This window comes from Salmo salar, chromosome ssa01 (genome assembly GCF_905237065.1).
Source record: "Salmo salar chromosome ssa01, Ssal_v3.1, whole genome shotgun sequence".
Taxonomy (NCBI): Eukaryota; Metazoa; Chordata; class Actinopteri; order Salmoniformes; family Salmonidae; genus Salmo; species Salmo salar.
In genome coordinates this window covers 122,818,119-122,835,571 of record NC_059442.1, presented here as the reverse complement: position 1 = coordinate 122,835,571, position 17,453 = coordinate 122,818,119, and the positions used below count along the sequence as shown (strand labels likewise).

At 42.4% G+C, this 17,453-nt stretch overlaps 1 protein-coding gene across 1 annotated transcript; it reads left to right on the top strand.

The window, feature by feature from the left end:
• The first annotated feature begins 3,410 nt into the window (after positions 1–3,410).
• Positions 3,411–13,441, top strand: LOC106561190 (oocyte zinc finger protein XlCOF22-like). Its single transcript, XM_014124883.2, has 4 exons — positions 3,411–3,538; positions 5,605–5,929; positions 11,635–12,516; positions 13,425–13,441. Exons 1-4 carry the CDS (start codon positions 3,494–3,496, stop codon positions 13,439–13,441), a joined length of 1,269 nt encoding a protein of 422 aa, XP_013980358.2. The 5' UTR covers positions 3,411–3,493.
• Positions 13,442–17,453: the final 4,012 nt, after the last annotated feature.

The window sequence follows — 17,453 nt, the reverse complement described above, 5'->3', positions numbered from 1 at the left end:
CTATCATCTCTTCCCTCTGCTCAATCCTTCTCGAACCAATCTCCTGATTCTGCTTCCTCAACCCTCCTCTCCTCCCTTTCTGCATCCTTTGACTCTCTATGTCCCCTATCCTCCCGGCCGGCTCGGTCCTCCCCTCCTGCTCCTTGGCTTGAAGACTCATTGCGAGCTCACAGAACAGGGCTCCGGGCAGCCGAGTGGAAATGGAGGAAAACTAGCCTCCCTGCGGACCTGGCATCTTTTCACTCCCTCCTCTACATTTTCTTCCTCTGTTTCTGCTGCTAAAGCCACTTTCTACCACTCTAAATTCCAAGCATCTGCCTCTAAACCTAGGAAGCTGTTTGCCACCTTCTCCTCCCTCCTGAATCATCCTCCCCCTCCCCCTCTCTGCGGATGACTTTGTCAACCATTTTGAAAAGAATGTTGACGACATCCGATCCTCGTTTGTTAAGTCAAACGCCACCGCTGGTCCTGCTCACGTTGCCCTACCCTATGCTTTGACCTCTTTCTCCCCTCTCTCCAGATGAAATCTTGCGACTTGTGACGGCCGGCCGCCCAACAACCTGCCCGCTTGACCCTATCCCCTCCTCTATTCTTCAGACCATTTCCGGAGACCTTCTCACCTACCTCACCTCACTCATCAACTCATCCTTGACCGCTGGCTACGTCCCTTCCGTCTTCAAGAGAGCGAGAGTTGCACCCCTTCTCAAAAAACCTACACTCGATCCCTCTGATGTCAACAACTACAGACCAGTATGCCTTCTTTCTTTTCTCTCCAAAACTGTTGAGCGTGCCGTCCTTGGCCAGCTCTTTTGCTATCTCTCTCAGAATGACCTTCTTGATCCAAATCAGTCAGGTTTCAAGACTGGCCATTCAACTTAGACCGCTCTTCTCTGTGTCACGGAGGCTTTCCGCACTGCTAAAGCTAACTCTCTCTCCTCTGCTCTCATCCTTCTAGACCTATCTGCTGCCTTTAATACTGTGAACCATCAGATCCTCCTCTCCACCCTCTCCGAGTTGGGCATCTCCGGCGCGGCTCACCTTTGGATTGCGTCCTACCTGACAGGTCGCTCCTACCAGGTGGCGTGGCGAGAATCCGTCTCCGCACCATGTGCTCTCAACACTGGTGTCCCCCAGGGCTCAGTTCTAGGCCCTCTCCTATTCTCGCTATACACCAAGTCACTTGGCTCTGTCATATCCTCACATGGTCTCTCCTATCATTGCTACGCAGACGACACACAATTAATGTTCTCCTTTCCCCCCTTCTGATAACCAGGTGGCGAATCGCATCTCTGCATGTCTGGCAGACATATCAGTGTGGTTGACGGATCACCACCTCAAGCTGAACCTCGGCAAGACGGAGCTGCTCTTCCTCCCGGGGAAGGACTGCCCGTTCCATGATCTCGCCATCACGGTTGACAACTCCATTGTGTCCTCCTCCCAGAGTGCTAAGAGCCTTGGCGTGACCCTGGACAACACCCTGTCGTTCTCCGCTAACATCAAGGCGGTGACCCGATCCTGTAGGTTCATGCTCTACCACATTCACAGAGTACGACCCTGCCTTACACAGGAAGCAGCGCAGGTCCTAATCCAGACACTTGTCATCTCCCGTCTGGATTACTGCAACTCGCTGCTGGCGGGGCTCCCTGCCTGTGCCATTAAACCCTTACAACTCATCCAGAACGCCGCAGCCCGTCTGGTGTTCTTCCCAAGTTCTCGCACGTCTCCCCGCTCCTCCGCACACTCCACTGGCTTCCAGTTGAAGCTCGCATCTGCTACAAGACCATGGTGCTTGCCTACGGAGCTGTGAGGGGAACGGCACCTCCGTACCTTCAGGCTCTGATCAGTCCCTACACCCAAAGAAGGGCACTGTGTTCATCCACCTCTGGCCTGCTCGCCTCCCTACCTCTGCGGAAGCACAGTTCCCGCTCAGCCCAGTCAAAACTGTTCGCTGCTCTGGCACCCCAATGGTGGAACAAGCTCCCTCACGACGCCAGGACAGCGGAGTCAATCACCACCTTCCGGAGACACCTGAAACCCCACCTCTTTAAGGAATAACTTGGATAGGATAAAGTAATCCTTCTACCCCCCCAAAAAAAAAGATATAGATGTACTATTGTAAAGTGGTTGTCCACTGGATATCATAAGGTGAATGCACCAATTTGTAAGTCGCTCTGGATAAGAGCGTCTGCTAAATGACGTAAATGTAAAAATGTAAATGTAAATTTACTTAGCTATGTCAACTGCAGTTATTCAGTTCCCAGTTTCTCTCCCTTTGATTTCTACTTCTCATGTGAGGGTGCTGTTTAGGTAAGGGTGTGATGTCTGTGCAAAAAACAAAAACAGGCTATTTTAAATCACTCATATTGAAAAAATGTACAACAATTAGACACCCTATAACCCACACCTACACACTCATGTTTCAATCTGATTGATGGATTGTGTTGTGCAGTAAGCAGGCTCAGGTGTATAACAGTGGCTCCTTCCACCTTCAACGAATTGGCAAGAGGTGCGTAACTGGTGGCATGGAAGTCAAATGCAGGAGAGCAGAACTTGGTAATTAGCCAGAGCCGTTTAATATACATAACTACCGGCATACAAAAATAACAAAACACATGGGTACCAAACCCGTATCGCACCAGTCACATAAAGCACACGTACTTACAATGAACAATTCCCGGCAAGGACATGGGGGAAACAGAGGGAACATATACAACATGTAATTAGGGAATTGCGACAACCAGACAAAACAAATGGAACATGAAAAATAGATTGATGATGGCTAGAAGACCGGTGACGTCGACCGCCAAACACCGCCCGAACAAGGAGAGGAACCGACTTCGGTAGAAGTCGTGACAAAGAGGGAGAATAGTAAGACACTTCATTATTTCTATAATTATGCTATAATTGTTTGTCCTCGTGTGTCCGTTCATGTTTTTCAGCATTAAGTACTCTGCTGCCACTTAGTGTGGTGTGGACACCAGGTGAGGCCACACACAGATTCCTGTTGAACACTGTCGCTTTAACTACCTTATTTTCTCAATAACAGTCTCTCTTCTTCACTTCATCCCTCTCTCCCTTTCTCCCAAAATCCTCTAGGTTATATCAGCTGTGTCGATGAACAACCCCTGCATCTGAATTGGCTACAGAGGGCACAGCATGATCAGATGTGAGAGGTTACTTGGTCAGGTCAACAGGAAGTATTTTTAAAGAGATGCTTTACATTGAAATACAGATAGAGATGCAGTAGTCCCAGAGTTAATGATCCAAGGTCAGTTTATATTTTACAGGAAGTATTATTAAAGAGATGCTTTACATTGAAATACAGATAGAGATGCAGTAGTCCCAGAGTTAATGATCCAAGGTCAGTTTTGCATTTCACCTCCTGATTGATGACTAACAATGTCAGAATAAAAACTAAAAACACAAGGCTTAAACATGCTCTCTCTCTCTCCCCATCTGTCTCTCGTCTGCAGGTATGTTTTGATGTGAAAGGATGCCAATCCCCAGTCCCATCATCGCCACCTCACCAGCTTTTAAGGTAACCTTTGGGATGACGTGAGACATTATCATGTAATTGTGATGAACTGAGAGAATATTTATGTAGCACTGTGATTCATTAATCATATGCTGCCTTCCCTTTCTGTCTTTTACACCTCTCCCGCCACCTCTTTCTTCCTCTGTTTTTATAATGCACAACAGATGTGCATTGAAGTACAGATGGAAACGTGTATTTATAACACTTGGATAATGAGCTTTTCATTAAAGCATTTCACATTCTCTACTGGTTGAAATGAAGTGTAATTTGATTAAATATTCCACCTATCCTGTGTTTATCAGATCAATGCAGATGAAGGGCATTAGATGTTGAGATGAACCAGTGTTAGAGTATTTACATGATGCATAGGAAGTGTAGTGTTCTGTTTTTTAACATTATATTTCTGTTTATATGAATTAACTAATTAAATCCTGTTTCTAGTCTATTAGTTACAATGTGTAACCATTGATGTCCCAGGACCGAGATTGGTAAACACTGTTGAAGTGTATAATTGTAATACATACATGCAGACACATTCAAAGACACATTCAAAGACTGTAATTTTACACTCCTGGTATTGGATATGACTGAAAAATAATCTCAAAGACATTCATACCTAAACTGCACCTTTATTTGCCAAGGTAGAGTACATGATCAGTGAATATATTAAATGTACAGGCTACAATGTGGGGATCTCATGCATGGTAATAACTACATGTATATACGACTTGCATCCTTGGCACAACATGATATTATATTCTACTCAATCCATAGGCTTCATTAATGTCATTCAGGCTGTTTTGAAGTTGATACAACTGGCTATGATAGCTGAGGTTCATATGTATACCAAACGTTTGGGTCCATACACAGATCGACTAGAGAGCTAGCTACACATCCATAGGCATACAGGTATTATAATCATCCACTGCACAATAAGCAAGAACATAGCTAGCTACGTTATTTCATCTATCTGCATGGCAAATATCAGCAAGGCAAGCTTACACAATTGTACATTCAATTTGCAGTAAATTCTTCAGCTAGCTAGATTCTATACATCCACTCACAAAACGACAGCCTGGTTTGCTGGTTGTTTCAGGAGTCCCTAAAACAACCAGAATGACAATTTCATACTCATGTCACAACACCCATAAAGCTTGTCAGCTAGCTGGCTAATGTTAGCTAGTCTGCTAGCTGGTTAATGTTAGCTAGTCAGCTAGCTGGTGAATGTTAGCTAGTCAGCTAGCTGGTTAATGTTAGCTAGTCAGCTAGCTGGCTAATGTTAGCTAGTCAGCGAGCTGGCTAAATCGCGAGTTTCGTCAATTTACGATAAACCTTACGATAACTTTACAATAAAAAAATGCCTAATCGTTTGTCTCTACATTAACTAGCATTCCTGTCAACTGTACATTTTTTTGCATGATTCATTATGACGTTATAATCCCTTACATTTGCTTCCATCCTAGTATTTTTGTCCGACATCTTTGATCCAGTTCAGTTCTGTGTAGGGGTACCCCTCTCTCCTAGTATTTCTGTCCGCCATCTTCACTGAAGAAAGTCTGACAGTCACTAGTGCAGCAGCCTTCCCCGGTCCTAGTGCTGCCCGGGAAGAAGTTTAAGATGCGATGGAACGGTTGACGAAAAAAAGAAATCACAGAAAAAATATATTGACTGATATTGATTTATTTAGGGGGGGTTAACCTTTTCCTGAAAATAAAATATACATTTTACTCAACTGCGTTACCCACTCCAGTCAGCAGATGGCGGTGTGGGAATGTAAGGCAATGCTGTTAGTGTGACGTATAATGTAGTGGACGGAACCCTTCTTTCATTAGCAGCAACAGTTAGTCAGCCACCTCTGTAGCTTGCTAGACAAAATAGCCGAAACAATAAAGCTCTTTAGACGCTTTAGCCACTGTGTTTTAAAGCAACTTCTGTCGTCTAGTTAGTTATCCGATTTTATTCCATATTTACGGTGTTGTTGTTATTAGTCAGCTAGCGGGCTGGTTAAGTTAGCATTAGCCTAGCTAACATTCCCGACCATGAGCTCACTAAGCTTCTCTCCTGCTAAGGAAGAGGTCTGCTGGACGGAGAAAGAGGGTCTGTGGCTGAACGTTGTCGTGAAAGAGGAAGAAGAGGAGGCTGTCCCAATACAGAAACAAGTGGAGGGTGAGGCTGTTACCGTGAAAGAAGAAGAGAAAGACGTTACAGTTAAAGAAGAGGAAGACGCGTTCAGAGTGAAAGAGGAGGATGTTACTGTTAAAGAAGAGGAGGATGGGGAGATGACTGTCACATTGGAAGAAGACGAGCATGAAACTGGATTTCTGGGCTCGGTTTCCCAAAGGCATGTTAAGGCATCCAATGGTTCTAACGATAAACGTGCCCTGATTAACACTAGTAAGTACTGTCTTAAAAACAGAGGCACAAACTGCAGTTGTTGAACTGATGTTTGGTATTAAAGGGGAAATCTGCAATAGCTACATCCATATTTAGACTTTTAAATTATTTATTTATAGCCATTGATTCTGTGAAGAATATAACACATGCCTCATGAACTTAGTTCAACTGTTGTACTCCATCAGAACCTCAAATAAGCTTTTTTTACTCCAATGTTTAGAAACAATTTAAATGATAAACAAACACTGTAACCACTCAAACACTCAAAACATGGTTAAAACTATAATGTTGATATCATGGATGGTCAGTCCATGAATTTGAGAGTAGTTACATTTCTCCAGCCCCATCATCATCTTATAACCAAACTAGTGGTGGAATGACAGCTTTGTTATTGTATGAACTACAGATTGGTTGATAGATGTGCGGCTATTTTATAGGGGTAACCTAGGATTTAAATAGCAAAAAATTGTCAGCCCTGAGACTTGGTTTGGTAAACAGCTGAGGAATGGGGGCTGGAGAAATGTAACCACTCTCAAATTCATAGAGAAAGCTATTGTAGCAAACATAACCCAAAACCTAGCGACCTCATAAGGTGTTGGCTTGTCAGTCACTGGACCTAGGTTTGAGTTCAGCTTAGGGCTCCCCCTGAATTCAGTACACTATGAATACAAGGACCAGTCATTCCTAAGGTCAAAATCATAGTTTTAACCAGGTTTTGAGGCTATACAGTGGAGTTATGCAATGTTTTGGTTATGCTTTGGTTTCTGATGGGGTAATACAGTTGAAATATTTGAGGCATTTATAAGTTACACTACCATTCAAAAGTTTGGGGTCACTTAGAAATGTCCTTGTTTTTTAAAGAAAAGCTCACAAGTCCTCAACTGACAGATTCATTAAATAGTACCCGCAAAACACCAGTCTCAATGTCAACAGTGAAGAGGGGACTCCGAGATGTTGCAAAGAAAAAGCCATATCTCAGACGGCCAATAAAAATAAAATATTAAGATGGGCAAAATAACACAGACACTGGACAGAGATGTGTATTTTTCTTTGCAACTCAGCCTAGAAGGCAGCATCCCGGAGTCACCTTTTCACTGTTGACGTTGAGACTGGACAGAGGAACTCTGCCTAGAAGGCCAGTATCCCGGAGTCGCCTCTTCACTGTTGACGTTGAGACTGGACAGAGGAACTCTGCCTAGAAGGCCAGCATCTCAGAGTCGCGTCTTCACTGTTGACGTTGAGACTGGTGTTTTGCGTGTACTATTTAATGAAGCAGTTGAGGAATTGTGAGGCGTCTGTTTCTCATACTAGACACTCTAATGTACTAACCCTAATGTACTAACCCTAATGTACTAACCCTAATGTACTAACCCACTCCTCTTTCTATTCTGGTGTTAGGTTCTAATGTTTCAGAGTAAATAACTCAGACTAGAGAAGCTTAACCAAGTTTAATTCTTTCCAAAGGGTCATTACAGCTGTATTTCAGACACAAACCTGTTCTCACCATCACAAGTATATATACCCCACTTTGGACACTCCTCCTTCTCTCCAATCCTTACATCTCCTGGTTCGACAGGAAGAGGGTAACAGGATACTAAACCCTTATTACTCCCTTCAAGGCATCTGACCTGACCTCCTGACCTCAACCCCTCCTTCGTCTAATCCACAGATGTCCATCCGCTTCCCCTAAAGCAATCCTGTGATCTCCTCCCGTCCAGCCAGCACATTCCACAGCCACTCTGTCTTTCTACAGATCTCACTCCTTTATATACTCTGTGTCTGATCTCTTATGTTTTTAATATCTCAATGTTCAACGTTTAGCCCAAATTCAACACTGGTTAGAGCCAGTTTGCGCTGTTTTCTGAAGGGAGTAGTTCACTGCGTACGGGATCTTCAGTTTCTTGGCAATTTCTCACATGGGATAGCCTTAATTTCTCAGAACAAGAATAGACTGACGAGTTTCAGAAGAAATGTCTTTATTTCTGGCCATTTTGAGCCTGTAATCGAACCCACAAATGCTGATGCTTCAGATACTCAACTGGTCTAAAGAAGGCTGCTTCTTTAATCAGAACAACATTTTTCAGTTGTGCTAATATCATTGCAAAAGGATTTTCTAATGATCAATTAGCCTTTTAAAATAATAAACTTGGATTAGCTAACACGACGTGTCATTGGAACACAGGAGTGATGGTTGCTGATAACGGGCCTCTGTACGCCTATGTAGATATTCCATTAACCTGTTATGGCTAGGGGGCAGTATTTTCACGGCTGGATAAAAAACGTACCCGATTTAATCTGGTTACTACTCCTGCCCAGTAACTAGAATATGCATATAATTATTGGCTTTGGATAGAAAACACCCTAAAGTTTCTAAAACTGTTTGAATGGTGTCTGTGAGTATAACAGAACTCATATGGCAGGCAAAAACCTGAGAAGATTTCATGCAGGAAGTGGCCTGTCTGACAAGGTGTCGTTCTTCTTGTCTCTGTTTATTGAAGAGTGAGGATCTTAGCTGTCCCGTGACACTTCCTACGGCTGCCATAGGCTCTCAGAAGGCTGCAAAATACTGAATCGTGGCTTTGCAGGCTCTGGCTGAAACAAAGTAGCGCGTTTGGGTAGTGGCTGGTTACAGTACTGTGAGACTCAGGCTCGTGCCCGCGTCGACCGAAAGCTTTGTTTTCTTTCCTCTGTTTAGCTAAATGGACATTCCCGGTCGGAATATTATCGCTTTTTTACGAGAAAAATGGCATAAAAATGGATTTTAAACAGCGGTTGACATGCTTCGAAGTACGGTAATGGAATATTTAGATTTTTTTGGTCACGAATTGCGCCATGCGCACGACCCTTCTTTACCATTCGGATAGTGTCTGGGATGCACGAACAAAACGCCGCTATTCGGATATAACGATGGATTATTTTGGACCAAACCAACATTTGTTATTGAAGTAGCAGTCCTGGAAGTGCATTCTGACGAAGACAACAAAAGGTAATCAAACTTTTATAATAGTAAATCTGATATTGGTGAGTGCTAAACTTGCCGGGTGTCTAAATAGCTAGCCCGTGATGCCTGGGCTATGTACTTAGAATATTGCAAAATGTGCTTTCACCAAAAAGCTATTTTAAAATCGGACATATCGAGTGCATAGAGGAGTTCTGTATCTATAATTCTTAAAATAATTGTTATGCTTTTTGTGAACGTTTATCGTGAGTAATTTAGTAAATTGTTAGCAAATTCCCCAGAAGTTTGCGGGGGGTATGCTAGTTCTGAACGTCACATGCTAATGTAAAAAGCTGTTTTTTGATATAAATATGAACTTGATTGAACAAAACATGCATGTATTGTATAACATAATGTCCTTGGTGTGTCATCTGATGAAGATCATCAAAGGTTAGTGCTGCATTTAGCTGTCTTCTGGGTTTTTGTGACATTATATGCTAGCTTGAAAAAATGGGTGTCTGATTATTTCTGGCTTGGTACTCTGCTGACATAATCTAATGTTTTGCTTTCGCTGTAAAGCCTTTTTGAAATCGGACAGTGTGGTTAGATAAAGGAGAGTCTTGTCTTTAAAATGCTGTGAAATAGTCATATGTCTAAGTTTTTGTATTTTTGAGGAATTTGTAATTCGCGCCATGCCTATCATTGGATATTGGAGCAGGTGTTCCGCTAGCGGAACGTCTAGATGTAAGAGGTTAAAGATCAGCCATTTCCAGCTACAATAGTCATTTACAGCATTAACAATGTCTACACTGTATTTCTGATCAATTTGATATTATTTTAATGGACAAAAAAATTTGCTTTTCTTTCAAAAACAAGGACATTTCTAAGTGAGCCCAACCTGTTGAACGGTAGTGTATATTCTTCAAGAATCAATGGTTATATAGTAAATGGGTCTTTCTATAACTGCCAGTGTAGATTTCCTGTGAGGGTCAAAATGTTACAGCTGTTGATAAGATGTTGATAAGTCGTTGTATTCAAAGACCTCAATGTCTTGCCAGGAGGGTGCAAGGTGCTGTGTTGTTGTTGTCTGCTGCCAGGAGGGTGCAAGGTGCTGTGTTGTTGTTGTCTGTTGCCAGGAGGGTGCAAGTTGCTGTGTTGTTGTTGTCTGCTGCCAGGAGGGTGCAAGGTGCTGTGTTGTTGTTGTCTGTTGCCAGGAGGGTGCAAGGTGCTGTGTTGTTGTTGTCTGTTGCCAGGACTTGTGTGACGTCCTTTTCCTGCTCCAGGACTGTTTCCATCATTTGCCTTGTCGAGGATTCTGTGTTGAGCTTGTTGAGGGGCAGGCCCACCTTGTCAGGGATTCTGTGATGAGCTTGTTGAGGGGCAGGTCCACCTTGTCAGGGATTCTGTGTTGAGCTTGTTGAGGGGCAGGTCCACCTTGTCAGGGATTCTGTGATGAGGTTGTTGAGGGGCAGGGGCACCATGTCAGGGATTCTGTGATGAGGTTGTTGAGGGGCAGGGGCACCATGTCAGGGATTCTGTGATGAGCTTGTTGAGGGGCACCTTGTCAGGGATTCTGTGATGAGCTTGTTGAGGGGCACCTTGTCAGGGATTCTGTGTTGAGCTTGTTGAGGGGCAGGTCCACCTTGTCAGGGATTCTGTGTTGAGCTTGTTGAGGGGCACCTTGTCAGGGATTCTGTGATGAGCTTGTTGAGGGGCAGGTCCACCTTGTCAGGGATTCTGTGTTGAGCTTGTTGAGGGGCGGGTCCACCTTGTCAGGGATTCTGTGATGAGCTTGTTGAGGGGCACCTTGTCAGGGATTCTGTGATGAGCTTGTTGAGGGGCAGGTCCACCTTGTCAGGGATTCTGTGATGAGCTTGTTGAGGGGCACCTTGTCAGGGATTCTGTGATGAGCTTGTTGAGGGGCAGGTCCACCTTGTCAGGGATTCTGTGATGAGCTTGTTGAGGGGCAGTTCCACCTTGTCAGGGATTCTGTGATGAGCTTGTTGAGGGGCACCTTGTCAGGGATTCTGTGATGAGCTTGTTGAGGGGCAGGTCCACCTTGTCAGGGATTCTGTGATGAGCTTGTTGAGGGGCACCTTGTCAGGGATTCTGTGATGAGCTTGTTGAGGGGCAGGTCCACCTTGTCAGGGATTCTGTGATGACCTTGTTGGCTCAGTTTATCCTGTGCACTTGTCAGGGCCTTCTGCTTCTTCCAAATATAGGAAAATGTGCTGACCACTTTCTTGCATTTAATCCATCTATAGATTTACATACTACTGTTGTGATTAAGAGAGCTAAATTGCTTTAGAAAACAGGATCATTTATATAGTAGGATATTTATTATTGAAAGAGAGAGGATATATTGAAACCAGAGGCTAATGTATAAATTATAAATAAAAGCAATGTAATGTTTGGATATTGCACACAATTACAAATTACAAATATGATAGATTTGCATAGCGGTATATATTCTGCTTAACGTATAAGAAGGATCAGGTAAAAAAAAAAAAATTGCTGGTGTTTCCACCTTTTGGCGTCAACACAACTTACATAGTGCTGTTTGTTGGTCGAGGTCAGATATCTTAAAGCAAAACCAGTTCCAAACGACAGAGGCCCCCTTTTTTTGAACCAATTCTTCGTTGTTCTGCAAATCAACCTCAATACGTTATTTTCCTTTACTTCAGGCATCACCTTTTACCTCAAATAAACAGTGGATTTCTACTGTTGTGGGCCTTTAACCATCTGTCTGACTTTGTCTTTCACACAGGAGAGAGATGTGACTATCATGGATCCTCTGGAGAGCCTCAACAACATCATGATGCTGACAAGGCAGAGAAGAGTCTCTCCAGATCAGAACACCTCAAGAAACACCAGCAGAGACCCAAAGGGAAGAAATCTCACTACTGCTCTGATTGTGGGAAACATTTCAAATTTTCATCAGAACTTAAAATACACCAGAGAACACACACAGGAGAGAAACCTTATAGCTGTACTCAATGTGGGAAGAGTTTTACTCAGTCAAGCAGCCTGATAGTGCACCAGAGAACACACACAGGAGAGAAAAGTTATAGCTGTACTCAATGTGGGAAGAGTTTTACTTCATCTGGCTATCTGAAGATACATCTGAGAGCACACACAGGAGAGAAACCATTTAGCTGTACTCAATGTGGGAAGAGTTTTACTACATCTGTTTATCTGAAGATACATATGAGAGCACACACAGGAGAGAAATTGTATAGTTGTAATCAATGTGGAAAGAGTTTTACTCAGTCAAAGGGCCTGGTAGTACATCGGAGAACACACACAGGAGAGAAATTATATAGCTGTGCTCAATGTGGGAAGAGTTTTACTCAGTCAGGCAACCTGAAATCACACCAGAGAACACACACTGGAGAGAAACCTTTTAGCTGTGATCAATGTGGGAAGAGTTTTATCATATCTGGCGATCTGAAGGTACACCAGAGAGCACACACAGGAGAGAAACCGTATAGCTGTAATCAATGTGGGAAGAGTTTTGCTACTTCTCGCTATCTGAAGATACACCAGAGAACACACACAGGAGAGAAACCATATAGCTGTAATCAATGTGGGAAGAGTTTTGCTGCGTCTAGCTATCTGAAGATGCACCAGAGAACACACACAGGAGAGAAATAACCTTATAGCTGTGATCAATGTGACAAGATATTCTGATTAAAGATCTCTGATCAAACATCAGAAAATACATGAACGAAGGAGTTGTTTCATGATATCAATGAAATAATGTCACAATGTAGAATGTTTTAACATTGTAGTAGGAGTATTTTAATGATGTTACAATGTAGAACCCTAAATGTTTGCCCCCTGTTCTATTGATTTCAACATGATATGGATATTAGCCTCAGGGGCAAAATCCGGGCTCTGAATTGAAAGAGTACTATTTATGTGATTTAACAAAAAGTGACTAACAAAAAAAGAGTTGTGTTACACTTACCACGTTGCTTACCCACTGGAATCAAAATGTATCTGGCTGTTTTCTACAAGTTGTCCTCTAACAAGTGATGTTTACATTATTCCAAGATTCTGTGTGGTTTTTGAGCTGTTAGTTTTAACAGGATGTGCAACCTCATCTACCTCCTCTTGGCACAATTGATTTCAACATGATACCGATGAGTGATGACAAATAAGTGTTGTGTTCCTTTGTTTAGCGACCCCTACATTTAAATGCATCACTCCAAAATGTAGCTGACTGTCTTCTGCAGGTTGTCCTCTAACCAGTGAGGTAAAAGATATCTCCCATTTCCATGTGTTTTTTGTTTTGTTGTGTTAGTTTCAAGAGCAGGTTCAACCTGATTTTCCCCCCCAAATCGATATAAGATTTGTGTTTTGCGTTTAGCTAGTGCGTTGCCATGGATCACAATTTATTTTGACTGCATGTTTTTCCTGTATTGGAGATGTTTTGTTTGGGCTCGTTCCAACGGGACGAGAGTTCTAGAAGCTAGTGAGTTTTAGGATTCTATAGAAATAATACGATTGTATTATTATTTAGAAATGTTTTTTTCTTGTTTTTCTTGTTTTTAGTTGTTTACAGCCAGTAGACAACATGTTTATATTGGAGAAGCTGAAGTATTGTAATAGATTTATAATGTGAAATGGAAGTTGTTTTCAGTTGGTGGTGAGCAAACTTATCCAACAAAAATATAGGATGTATTTGTTGTCTTAAGGGGGAAGGTGTTACAGGCTTTGGTTTTTCCATTTATGTTTTGAGGTTGGACTTTAGCACGTATAGCTCGTTAGCACGTAGGACGCACTGATTGGTGTCACCTCGTTAGTCTGTATGTGTTACACCTGTGCTGGCTTGTCCATCTCGTTAGTGGGAAGGTGTGTCACCTGAGCTGGTCCAGGTTCTATTTAAGAGTGTCTGGCCCAGTACTCCAGTTGTCTTGATAGATGTGGAGAGTCAACACCTTTAGTTGCTCCACCTTTTTGGTTTACTTCCTGTCTTTAAGTTTGGTGTGGGTTTTTCTTTTGTTTTCCTCTTCTTGGGCAGATTTGGTGTGTCTAATGGTGGGTGTCTTTTATGTCCCAGTTGTTGTTACTAGTCAACTTTCAGTGGACACCCCCATAGTGTCTTTCAGAACCCCTCCTATAAAAACACGCTTATATTTTGGGTTGGATGTTGCATCCAATTAATATTTTAATCAATGGCATTTCCTTAGGGTGCTCATTAGTCTTTCAGTTTAGTCTTCTGTTTGTTGTGTACTAAATATTTTTGTTTATTTTCATTTTTTAATGTTTTTTTCCTTTGAAGTCATTGAGTTGCATTGATGTCTGAAATGTGCTGTATAAATAAAGCTTGATTTGAACATATTTTAAGTCAAATGTACCTAATTACTGACCAATCAACAGACTCTTGGTCCCTCTTAGTATGAAAAACAGTATCAATCTCACTTTTCCAGCCTGCTGAAGGCGTGGTGGAGTGGTAAACACCACCCCGGCTCTAACAGGGGCTTGAGGTGGTCTCCCACAGCTCTGCTTATGTCATGTTCTGTGGCCTTGCCGTTCCATTTCTTGACTGCCCCTGCTACACAAAAACACATTTAGTCATATTATATAAAACACTCAAAGTAATGGATATGGAGCATCTATGGCCTCAGTTACACCTGGCACCTAAATGTGAATTCTGTCATCCGATCACTCCAAACTGCATTAGGTTCAGATCTACCAGAATGGGCCTTTGACATAGTCTGGATGCAGTCAGGCCACCAAATATGCATAAGCAATGTAAAGAGATGGGGTGAATGAGTGGAGAAAAGTACATTTTACACAAATTACCTTCATATTATCAAAGAACAAATGTGTGTGCCTGCGAGGAAATTAACTTTCATATAGCCCAAAGGGGTGAGAAATTACACCAGTATCAGTGGACAATTTGCACTAATGTAAATAAACATGGATGATGGAACATATTACCTTTTGCTGATGTGATGAACTGCTAAGGGGACATACATTTTTACCATCTAACCCATGTGTCACCTCTCACCTCTCTGGCTGTAGAAGTGTTCTTCCTAACCAGTCCCTCAACAGCTCTCTGACTGAGCTCCACCCTCACTGGGTCTTCAGAGGAGAGGAAGGCTGAGGAGCAGTGGCAATTTTAACATGTACATCTTGTTGGGAAAACACAGCACTAAACAATACATTAATTGCACCATAACGGTGACAAACGGTGCCCACAGACTGTTAAGTCCTACATAAAGCTGTCCCAACAGCAGTTCCAACATTTTACCACTGCTACACCTGGCTATCAGTGGATCCTTGTCTGGCAGCGAAACAGTTCATTCAGCTTAATTTACTGACTTTAAAAAAACATAGCTGATATGGCTGACTTGCATAAACAAGTGTGGTTTCTTATGACAATTGAGATGTACAAACTATGGCATAAGGGGATGACAAGCGGTTAAGAGGCAATCCGTAATTTTGATTAAGATATTAATGAGTGAGCTAGGACGGACGTTGTCAATATAACTATTTGTTTAGCACTTTTGAAATGTACAGTGACAGAATTCAGAACATGGACCGTTCTAACAGTGTCCTCCCTGTACACCAAGTCAGAACCGTAGGATAAATAAAGGGGGCAAATAAGCAGTCAATGAAAGTTCTTACAATATTCAACAATTTCATTTCTCTAAAACAGGTTATAGGCTACATGTGCACCACCAAGTCAGAACCCTAGGCAAAATTAAGAGTGGAAAATAGACAAATGATTAGGGTGAGGCACATGGGCTACTAACATCTTACTACACAACATACACTTAGTATTACTTTCTTAGCTACAGTATACATGTCTCCCTGGCATATTACATCATTTAAGCAGCAGCATACAAGATGTTTTTGGACTCACTGTGTTGTTCTGTGCTCACTTGAACAGGAAGGTGTCCTTCGTCGGCAAATTCTGTCATCAAAGTCTGTCATTCTCTGGATTTATGGTGATTTCAAGACAACTGTGAACTCGGGGAAAAAACAAGGTTGAATCCTGATGATGTCAGTGATCTTCAGGTCGTAGCTCTAGAAAGAGTCCCGAGTTCCGGATTTACAATTCCCAGTTGGATGACCGTTCAATACGTATTTTCCCAGTTGGAGCTTGTTTTTTCCTGAGTTCCCAGTTGTCTTGAACTCACTGAAGTCAAGTTTTCATAGTTCCGAGTTAACAGTTGTTTTGAGCGTGGCACAAATAATGCTTCATTGACAATTCATTAAAATTGGGTTTGATTCAGACCCTGCCAGGTGGACATTGGGTTTGATTCACACCCTGCCAGTGTACCAGGTGGACATTGGGTTTGATTCAGACCCTGCCAGTGTGCCAGGTGAACATTGGGTTTAATTCAGACCCTGCCAGTGTACCAGGTGGACATTAGGTTTGATTCAGACCCTTCCAGCATGGCCAGAAATGTATTCCAAGGTCAGTAACTTATAACCACAGAACCACCCCAGACCTTTCATGCATGACTAAAAACATTTAAGTATTAGATTTACTGCCATGGTCTAGTTTGTCACCGCCTCAGACACCATTCACAATGCTGGCTGAGGTACGAGTAAAACATGACATGTTATTTCCTAACCATTCACAATGCTGGCTGATGTACGAGTAAAACATGAAATATTATTTCCTAATTGTAAAAAGAATCCCCACTCCTTAATCAACCTGTCTCTCACTGTTTAACCAGAATAACATGAGTTGTGTCCTTCAAACTGTTAGTCCATAATCAACTTGTCTCTCACTGTTTAACCAGAATAACATGAGTTGTGTCCTTCAAGCTGTTAGACTGTTAGTCCATAATCAACTACTCTCTCACTGAGACAGCTTTGATGGCCCAATAAAAAAACAGTATTTTTCTGCCAGCCAATGTGATAATTCCAGTACAATACATGTGTAGAGGGATAATTCCATTCCATTACATTTATAAAGGGTGTAGAGGGATAATTCCAGTGCAGTACATGTGTTGAGGGATAATTCCAGTACAGTACATGTGTAGAGGGATAATTCCAGTACAGTACATGTGTAGAGGGATCGTTCCAGTACAGTACATGTGTAGAGGGATCGTTCCAGTACAGTACATGTGTAGAGGGATAATTCCAGTACAGTACATGTGTAGAGGGATCGTTCCAGTACAGTACATGTGTAGAGGGATAATTCCAGTACAGTACATGTGTAGAGGGTGTATAGAGATAATTCCAGTACAGTACATGTGTAAAGGGTGTAGAGGGATAATTCCAGTGCACCGGTTATTGACTGGAGACTTAAAATGCTGAAAACAGGTCCCTAGTGGAATGACAACAACATGGCTGCTTGTTAAAGAAGAGATGGAGAAAGAGAGACAGAGACAGAGATAACCATATTCATTGCACATGGACCGTAAGAAATCCTGAATGTATTGAAATGTCTGGACTCGCAGGGGATGTGTTAATTCATAACCCATCATTTATACCTGTTAATTCATAACCCATAATTTATACCTGTTAATTCATAACCCATCATTTATACCTTTTGCTTGAAAGGGGCGGTTCAGGCAGGCTGGCACGCTCCCTGACCTTACTTGGCAGGAACTAATG

What these genes read in the sequence shown, in the direction of transcription:
- LOC106561190 (XM_014124883.2), top strand. Translation starts at nt 3,494, where the DNA reads ATGCCAATCCCCAGTCCCATCATCGCCACCTCACCAGCTTTTAAG. An exon ending in CCACCTCACCAGCTTTTAAG is followed by an intron (nt 3,539 to 5,604) that starts GTAACCTTTGGG and finishes TCTCCTGCTAAG; the next exon opens with GAAGAGGTCTGCTGGACGGA. An exon ending in ACGTGCCCTGATTAACACTA is followed by an intron (nt 5,930 to 11,634) that starts GTAAGTACTGTC and finishes TCTTTCACACAG; the next exon opens with GAGAGAGATGTGACTATCAT.